The sequence below is a fragment of the Hippocampus comes genome, unplaced genomic scaffold (assembly GCF_001891065.2).
Source record: "Hippocampus comes isolate QL1 unplaced genomic scaffold, H_comes_QL1_v1.1 scaffold285, whole genome shotgun sequence".
Classification (NCBI taxonomy): domain Eukaryota; kingdom Metazoa; phylum Chordata; class Actinopteri; order Syngnathiformes; family Syngnathidae; genus Hippocampus; species Hippocampus comes.
This window is the reverse complement of record NW_017805073.1, coordinates 96,698-106,657: the sequence shown is the minus strand read 5'-3', so window position 1 is coordinate 106,657 and position 9,960 is coordinate 96,698. Positions and strand designations below refer to the sequence as shown.

Here is a 9,960-nt window from a genome sequence, read left to right as displayed (position 1 = left end):
TCCTGTTTATTCGCAGGCGCTTCACAAATATGTATTTCACAGGCTGGATGATAGGAGTCTTTGAGCACAGCGTTGTTTAGCATGTAAGTAGAAAAGTACAAGATGCATTTTTTTGCGGGGGGGGGCTTGTTTAGTGTTGCGGAATGAGTGTGCGTGGGCTTCCTGCTATGCCACTGTCTTTCTGTTTGCTTTCATGTTAGCGCAACTAAGAGAGGATTGACGGGGTGGGGGTGGGGGGGGCAAGGAGGCAAATCGTAATTACAATTTCCACTCTCGTTAGTCAGGTGACAGGGAACAATCAATGGTAAGGATCTGCCTCCAATACGAGCACGCGGCGAGATCATTTGCCTTTTAAGTGGGCAGGGACTGGTAGTGGAAATTGAATTAAGATATTTATGACAGCAATTAATCACCTCGCTGAGAGACCTGCCGCAGATTTATTGTTCTTACAAAGACATGCACAACCGCAGTCATGCGAAGAAAAGAAAATAAATCCAAAGACCGAAGCTGCGCATTTGGTAAAACTCTCATTTAAGAAGCGCTCCCTGGTGTTTCTGACTAGTGTCATGTTCGTTTGCGTGAATTCATGGTGCTACATGTGCTCTAACGAGCAAAATCTCTGCTTGATTCTTTGCTCGGCGATGAGGAGAAGATCAGCGATTCAAGGCTGACATTACATAAAACAATAAAACAAAAATATGAACCTCAGGTGCTTCAAACCACGGCACCTAATGATCTTGCTTTTCTGTGGGGTCTTGTGGTGTCTCGGTGCCCTCGGAATCATATGACATTGGTAACGTTAGACGTTATTCCTTCCATGGTGCTTGTGCTGCTAGTCAAATAATAGTAAATTAAACGAGCAAAGTGCTGTGAAAAACTCCTCAAGAGATGCACAGTTGATAAAGGCAACATGAAAAACGTTAAATAAGAACAAGTGTTTTCAAAGTTAGAAAACAAAAGGGGAACGGTGGCTCGAAAGTCATGCAAAGCACACAGAAACATATAAAGCAGAAGAATCAAAAGCGCCTATTAGTTAGCAAATGCAATCGAAAACAACAAACGCAGAATAGGAAGAAAGGAAGAGATAAGCCACTGGGAAGTGTTTATAAAAGGAGAAAACCGTTTCATCCCCAGGATCATTTAAATGTAACTAAAAACCAGAAGACCACAAAAGGGGGCGACGTCTAAAAATCCGGCATGAATGTTCCGAGCAGCGAGCGCTCAGGTCTTCAGCGAGGCTCTTCCACAGACGTGGGCTGTCTTGTAATATCAGAAAATGGCCTCACTGTGGTTTTCGCTTCTCTCATTATCATTAAAAGGTGGAAACCGGATCACCTGAGGGCCATCGAGAGCTCCGGGTCTTCACAAAAAGATTCTGCAGTGTACCAATGCAGGTTTCTATTGGAATCGTCTGTTCCAGGGTCCAACTAGCACCTTCAGAAAACTTTCAACAGTGTAAATGCACACGGATCAAATATTAGCAAAATGGCTTTTGACAAAAACACTGTCTTAGCTTTCACGACAACTCCCACATAATCTCCGGGTACGCGGCAGCCTTTCAGGTCGCTTTGCAGATTCACATCAAACGTATTTCTTTTTTCTCCTACATTTCCAGAACAGTTTCATTTAAGATTCTAACTCGGGGATGTGCAACTTAGATGCTTGAGTGAGACCGCATAGGACCTCCCACTTCCTAACCAGATGTATGATAAAATTTCTATTTGAATATGGACAAAATATATGCGTACGAGCAAAATACCTGCGCTTGATAGATTTCATTTTTGATCATACATTTTCCAATGCATGTATAAAAAAACCGGCTGTCCAATCACAACAGCAAAGGCTTTGAAGCATCCAACAAAATAACCACAGCCTGTATTTTTTTTTTCCCCTAGTGCAAAGGGATGTCTTGCATCATAATTAGTATTCAAGAATGGCACGAAACTGCTAAATGTGAATGTAAATATGTGCAATATGGAATAACCAAACTTGCAAATGCTCCCCTGCAAAAAAAAACAACCCAAAAACTGGTGCTCAGCTGTGCCCTGTTGATATGCTGCCCTACATCCCACCACCTGCCCCGGGCTTGTTAACAAGGTGCCCGTAGCAATGATTGCCTGGCCATCAAAATCCCCGCTGATAAGTTCCTCTGGGAGGGAGAAGGGCTCTGTCATTGAATTCACCCTGATCAGCCCCTGACGCCGTACATTGGAGATAGCACACATCCAAACTTTACTCAACAACTGTGTCACGCCCCCCGTGATGATTATTTTCTGTCGAATAATTCAGACATGGTTGCTCCGATATCAATGTGACTCCAAATTTTTTTTTTTTTTTTAATGCAAAATGATGTGGCGCTAGCCTTGTTGTCAAGAGGCGAGACTCCTGTCACATCCAATGATGCAAGGCCCAGGAATGATATTGGCTGATTGATTGAAGCGTCATTGCTCAAAGGGTGAGGGACACGCTGACAGCCTGGTGATTGACACAGATGAGAGAGAGAGAGAGAGAGAGAAAGAGACGAGCTAGCAGGCAAGAGGACAGGATGCTGTAACAAAAGCAAGTTAAAGAGCAAGCCGATAAGGACCTGGATGGGCTGAGATAGCGACAGATGGTTGGTGGGGGATGTGGGAAGAGAGAAGTCAGAAAAAAGGGATCATCTTTTCTTTCCCGTTCAGTTAATCACAAGTTTGTCGAGAGCTGTAACGCGACAGATGAGGGGACGTGTGGAGAAAGGGTGCGGAATCTTCCCCCCCAGCTGCACCCTAACTTCAGTCATGCCCTGTGAATTGCTGACAGGAGCTGACATTGCCAAAGAGAAGAAATGTCACCAGCAAAACTTAATGCACGGCCTTGGATGGAAATTATGCCTCTGATGTGAAACAAAATGCCTGCACTATATACGGTGCTATCAGAATTTCCTGGGCTTGGGTTCGGATTCTCAATGTCAATGAAGGTTTCTGCCAGTGAGCTTCTCTCTCCAATCGGGTATCTCTTCAAATCTTGCTTCTACCGCCTCTTTGTTTCACACAGCTCTCCATGCAGGTTGCAACCGCCCGGCCCAAGTGTTCTTCCATCGCTCACGTTGCCGCTGACGCATATGCGCCGAGGACTTGAATGTCCATAAGCAATAATAGTTTATCTAATATTGCTGAAATGAGTTCTGGTATTGTTTTGGCTCATAGGCAGTTGCCACCACAAGCCTAAGTTCAGGTTCCCCGGCAGGGGTGTCCTAGCTTTGCATTTTTTATTGCTGTTATTTTGATTTCAATTCGACTTTTGTTGTTCAACTTCAGTTTTTGAAGCAGTTGTGCTAGTTTTCATTAGTTATTTTTTTTAATGCTTAATTTTAATTTAGATATTCAGGTGCGAGATAAAAAAAAGTGTACAATAAATTCTGTGTAATACAATAAATTGTGTGTGTGTGCGTGAAATTGGCTTGTGCCCAATCCAGGGTGTACCCCGAATCTCGACCTAACATCACCTGGGATAGGCTTCAGCACAGCTGAAACCCTTGCTAGGATTAGAGGGGTAGATGGATATTCCCCTTTTGCAGTTGGCCACAAACTAGTTTCCACACCTCTACATAATAACTAATTGGAACACCCGCCACCCCGGTCTGCCAAAGCCCTGATGTCCCCGTGAGGTTGCAGAGGCATGTCAACCAGGACAGCCTTTAGGGACTCCAGGCTGATCTGCCACCGAAGAGGAGCTCTTTAACCACCTCGGTGACCTCAACCCCCGAGGCGGAATAGCCCAGACTCGGCTTCCTCCTACGGGCCTGTCACAGGGATTGAGAACTTTTAAAGCCTTGTCTCGACTGACTCACAACATCCCGATGTCTGCAAACATGAATATTTTGATGTTAAGGTAATATGGCACACGGCCATGCAGATCATGACCTGTCAAATTCGTAAGCACATGTTGCTGAAATACTCCCCTGGTCTGTTTTATCTTAAATCAAGCAGACTGATTGATGCGTGACATTTGGATTTGGTGTCGGATTTCTCTGCGGGGCTCGCAATGTGAGAGTGACACGCTGAAAGAGCGAGTCAAAAGTGCCTGACAGATACAAGAAAGTGCCCGAGCATCAATGGCTTCCATCGGTACCGACGTACCAAGTGACGGATCAAAGTACAATCTTAATCCAACTCATTAATTAAGCATGACAAGGAAATGAAAATAGTTTGGCAGTGTCTGCGCTGCAGTCGGAAGTCCTTGACAAGCATTTCTTTTATGAAGTGTTGAGCGCATTTTGTCATGCCATGACATTTATCGCACAGTAATGCAAAACAGAAGAAATGGGGATCGTTTTTGTTCCCGTGCAGCTTATAGAAGTGAGAAATAATACCGGGGTCATTATAGTGGTATAAACGGATACGTTCTGGGCCTTGTCGTGCCCTTGTGCTCGTGAAATGTGATTGCTGCTCTGTTAATGGATCTGTCATACCCTCTTGTCTTTGCGTGTCCTTACCTGTCTATGAAGCTCCACTTTTAATTAACCGAGTGCAATGATTCAACTTTTAACTCCGTTATCTTTATCTTTGTCTCTCAGGGTGTTCAACTCTCTTGCGAAAGCCGAATGAGGATCGCTGCGGGAGGATTGGAATCAAACAAAACGAATCAGCACACCCGGAGAGACAGACGGACATATTCGGTAGTGTAGGAAAATACAGGTGACTGATACCTAGTGAAGGGCATAGATTGAAGGACTGACAGGTGGGGCATGAGAACCGAGAAAGTGGAAGAGAGAATGAAGACAGCTGGAAAACAAGGCCTGCCTCACAATAAAGCCTGCTCCAATTAGGACCTCTCGCGACGAGACAAGATGATGACAAGAAATCTGCTCCTATTGGTTTCCTTCTGCCTGTGGGACGGGCTGTGGGGCGGGGCCTTGCTCAGCAAGGTTGTGCGAGTGAGAGGAGGAGGCGGCCCGCATATGATGAAAATAGAGGAGAGCAGAGCTCCGGACCAATGGGAGGGAAGCCTGGACGCCAATGCAATGCCTGTAGTGACTCTCAGGAACCTGATAAGTCACGCACAGGCGGGTGACGGCGGAGCTCTCGCTCGCAACAAAGCGCTGCCCAATCACGGCACTCCATCGGCTGCCATCAAGGAGAGGCTGGCTGTCAAGCCCAAGCGTGAGGTCGAGTCTGTCAACAAGAAGCAGGTGACCCTGCGCAGGGATTTAAGTCAGGATTTCAAGAAAATGAAGAACAATACTAAGAATGTTGAGACGAAGATAGGAAAAGCAATCCCATCGCACCGTAAGCTTGATTTACATTCCAATAAAACCCGCATCAGATTAAGTTCAAAAGCCAAAAGCAGACCTGAGTTGAGTGTTTACGCAACAGGAGTGCCAGGAAAGGGCGGAAGCATCGAATCAAACCACAAACTGAACCTCAGTGGAAGTTACGAGGTTCTGAAAGTGCTGTCAAAAGAGAACCTGGTGAGAATAGTCAATTCCCAAATGCAGAATGTTCCCATTCTGAACTTTCCCGGCAAGGGTAGCCGGAGCCGAAAGAGAGATTTGATTGACGTTAACCACAGACAATTAGAGGCGCCGAAATCGTCAAGACAAGAGTCGTCCATCACTCAGTCACACGCTGTTTTTGATAATCAGACTGCAATCCCGTATCTAAATCCCATCAGCACTCCGGATCTTAATCGGGACCAGAGCTCTGACACTCATGTTAATCCGATGGCGAATGCCGCAGGTCTCAGTAAAGGGCAAGATGTTTTGGCGCTACAATCTTCAGACGATGGCGACAGCAAGAACCAACGTACCCCAATAGTATCAACACCTCTTGAAAAAATAAACCTCAGCTTGGACAAAGAGACGTCGGTCAACCAAACAGAATCCCCTCTTCAATTGACAAAACGTCTCCCGCTGCATGTTCCCTCCCAAACAAACGGCCCCACTCCATCTGCGCTGACAATGCAACCCCAGGGAATGCGACCTGGAAACAGAACAGCAGATTCCCACAGAGACCTATTAGCAGAGTCGGCTCACGCTGCTCAAACGGAGCTCAGCACGTTTCGCTACTCGCTAGATGAAGACAGAAATCTTGTCAACGGCAGCCATGTCCTGAGGCTCCATCCGGCTCCGGAATGGAGCCACTCAGCCAAAGGTGCCGGGGTGCAGGTGCACCACCCGCACAATGACAGCGGCCTCGTGTTTGAGGAAGCGGAGTCGGAGGACGAGGCTGGCGATCCCTCCGAAGACAAGAGGTCACGCTCTCGCAGCAGGAGAAGCTGGATCTGGAACCAGTTCTTTGTGATTGAAGAATACGCTGGACCTGAACCCGTGCTCATTGGCCGGGTAAGTCACATATCACTTACATGCGATGATCTTTCTGTGAATATTTTCTTCATGTATAAGGATCCTTTCTATTACAAAAAACCTTACATGGAACATTTTTAACTTCCGGTCCCCTTCAAGTCCTTCTCTTACACGATGTGTTTTGCATAATCCAAACCAGGCATATTTTTATTTACATTTATTTTTAGGCATTGTTATAAACTTGCAATTGGAATTGATTAACGTTGCTCCAGCGTAATGCTGTGCCTTCGAGGTAGCTGTAAAGCCTTCAATGAATCAATGGTTAACTGAGGTGCAAGAAAATCCCAAGATTCCATCTGACCAAGGGGCTGGTCATGATCACAACCAATCTGCTCCCGCCTTGGGAGATTGACGTATCCACAGGAACGACTAGCCAGACTTTGCCTCTTTCAACATTGATCGACACCCTCAAGGCAGAACTTACAAGAGTGTTCCTTCATTTCTCCGCATGTCACTTCAAGTCCCTCATGGTCACAGGTGATGCTAAAGCTATTTCATTGGCAGTGATCTACGCTTATCAATACATCCTCAGCGCAACAAAAAGTGGCCCATAGTCATGTCACTCGTCTGTGGAATTTATTAGTTACTGACTGGTCACGTGTGCTCCCTGTGCCTAATGCACTCTCGCATTCAAGAGGCAGCCACAGACTGACAATGAGGTCGCGACAACCGCTACGGAAGGTGTTTTTAAGTGGAGCGGGTTTCCGACGTTGATATCTCAGCACCCAGCTACCCAGCTGCAGTACAGTAGATGAGCTAATTTGTGAGCCGATGAGGTTATTTTGCTGAGCAAATGAATAATAACGAGGCCCGTGTCACTGCTGCAGGCCGTTTTAAACTTCACAGTAGGAAGTCACAGCGTGTGATGGCTGGATGGAATTGATGGGCCCACTACCCAAAATGTGTTGATTCCAAGATTCATTAAATGTCGACACGATGCAAGCTTCGTGGATAACCTACACCGATAACCAATAAATAATGGATGGATGGCTGGATGGAATTGATGGGCCCACTACCCAAAATGTGTTGATTCCAAGATTCATTAAATGTCGACACGATGCAAGCTTCGTGGATAACCTACACCGATAACCAATAAATAATGGATGGATGGCTGGATGGAATTGATGGGCCCACTACCCAAAATGTGTTGATTCCAAGATTCATTAAATGTCGACACGATGCAAGCTTCGTGGATAACCTACACCGATAAGGCCGCAGAGTCGCGAATGCTATTAGGCTATCTTTCCATTTCAGAAAGCTGCTATAACTATCAGAATAATCAGTTCCAGTTCATGAATGAGAAAGTGTGCTTTGGGGTCCACAGTTTAAAAGTTGAACGAAGTTATGCTGGGCAGCACCAGAGCCACGGCGTCCGTCTGTGCCGAATGCGCATTTCATTCTGGTGGTGCACCGTTCCTGCTTGACTATTTGATTTTACGATGTCTTTGGGAATGAATGAGTTTTAATTGTCCAGCTGTCTTTCACATAAAAACCAGGGATGAGCAACTTTATGTCACGGGCGATTCATGTTTGATCCATGTTTTTGTTCTTGATGAAAGGCAATGCTTCAAATGATGAGTTTCTTCACAGGAAGGCGCAGACTGAAACAACGATATCGCATTTCTGGACAATATTTGAGACGTTCATCATGTCGTGCAAAGACACCAATTTCAATAACATATGATGCACTCCAAATGAAACTGTCACGGTTAGTCAAAGAGTCTCAGCAATGATCACTGCGGACTCCCCAGAAAAGTGCCCAGCAGCGAAAGCCGAGGGGCACAGTAACTGGGGAAAGAACACGATAATCGATCACGACAAACTGGAGCTGAGTCACATGGCTTGCACCGAGTTGGTGTTATTGGTGAGCATGTCTCGAAGGGGATCTCTGGATCGTACATTTCCAGCAGCGCGGCTTGCGCAGTGCGGTTGCGGCTGGACAACCGGTGTCTTACCTCGGGTGTTTTAGCCATTTTTGAGTATCCTTCATCTTCCCCCGTTGACAGAGGGACCATGTCGTTTGTATGACACCCTTACAACGCGTCACTTTTCGTAAAGCCCAACGCAGGTGAACAAACATGGCAGCGAGTTTTCATTTTCTCTCCCAGAAACCGTTGTTCTTCACACGTAGACACGCAGGTAGGTTGAGGGAACAAAGAGTGAAGAACGGAGCAAGAGCAGCAAGGCAGACATTTGCACAGCTCTCCAGGGGAACCAAATTTCCTATTTTAAGTGCAACTTATTATCGGTATACTGATACGAACAATATACTAGGCTCGTCCTTGAAACTAAAGCATATGTAACTCAATTGTCGGATTGCTAAAGGGCCATTTATTTGCGGGTTGATGACAATTTCTTTCCAAGGCCGATTTCCCGGTCTTTCGAGGCACAATTGCTGAGATAAAACAAAACAACAAATATGACGGAGCGCCTCGGATCGGCTGCCCCGAACCGCACGTTGTGAAGAAGATGCAATCGCGATCGACACATTTGACAGTTCGCCCTGCGTGTACGACCATTTGTCCGCCCCTGTGAATGTATTTCGGCCCGTCCCATGTTACTCGGGGAGGGAACAAAGCCAGACCGCACACCCGCGCCCATATTATGATGCTGACATTTGGAGTGCACCCAGATCACTATTATGCAGCAAATTCTGGGCTGGAAATGCATACGATTAGACCCGCTTGTATTCGACAGTGATGGCACACAAGAGAGAATAATGCTCTTAGAAATCCTATTATGCTTATGATTTTTTTAATCTCCTGATCTGCATCCGTGTAGGCCGGCCGGCACTATAGGTAAGGAGATCAATGTGAACGCTCCGCCTTGTTTTTGCCCCATTAGAGACCTGATTATGTTTTCAATGAAAAGATGGGCAGTGTTTAAAAACTCCACTTTGCACGAAAGGCTCCACCAATCGCTAGTAACTCATACATGTGCTGTCACCTCTTGCGTTTACTCCACGCTGGGTGGTACAGGAATACAATTCTTGTGCGCGCAGAGGTTGTAATTTTATTTTTATGCGGGACTCTTTGGAAAATCTGCACTCTAACATTGAATTATGGCCTCTTTGTGTGATCCCGGCAAATTCGGTTTGGATAAATCTCTCAAGCCGGAAACGGGAGCCAAGGCTATAATCTACGATGTCAATAGAGGACAAACGCTCCCTTCTAAACCCAAAATGATCTAAGGGCTACCTTTGTGGAACCAGTGACAGCCCTGAGCATAAATTTTAAAGAGTACTTCCTCTGCTTTCACTGTGTTTTAAAGTACAATAAAAAATGGATGTGAAAACGAAAAGAGGCAGCCGCTAAGTCATAAGACGTTCTGCCGAGCGCCCCTTGACATGTCCTTCAAGGAGCGAGTGTTTGTGGATGGCGAAATGTTGCTTCAAGACAGTTGCTCAGGTTCACAAGAATTGTGCAAACAAGCAATTACTGGCATTTCTCAGCAACGCGCTCAAATTGTGTCTTACGCAACCCCCTCCGCAGAACCGCTCTGAAATACTTACATGTACGAGACTCATGTTAACACACCCGTACATTCACAGATGATGCTGTATTTACTCACACCGAAGCATCTCTACCCTCTAATTGTGAATTTAATTGATGCTGTCA

The 9,960-nt window shown here is 45.9% G+C and overlaps 1 protein-coding gene across 5 annotated transcripts in view; it reads left to right on the top strand.

The window, feature by feature from the left end:
- The window catches only part of cdh24b (cadherin 24, type 2b), a 120,925-nt gene that overhangs the window by 48,277 nt on the left and 62,688 nt on the right, over positions 1 to 9,960 (top strand). For all 5 annotated transcript variants that reach the window (XM_019864835.1, XM_019864831.1, XM_019864832.1 and 2 more), the window contains exon 3: positions 4,556 to 6,322. In XM_019864835.1, the coding sequence (XP_019720394.1) occupies positions 4,829 to 6,322 (1,494 nt within the window). In that variant the 5' untranslated portion in view covers positions 4,556 to 4,828. The remainder of the gene's footprint in view (positions 1 to 4,555; positions 6,323 to 9,960) is intronic.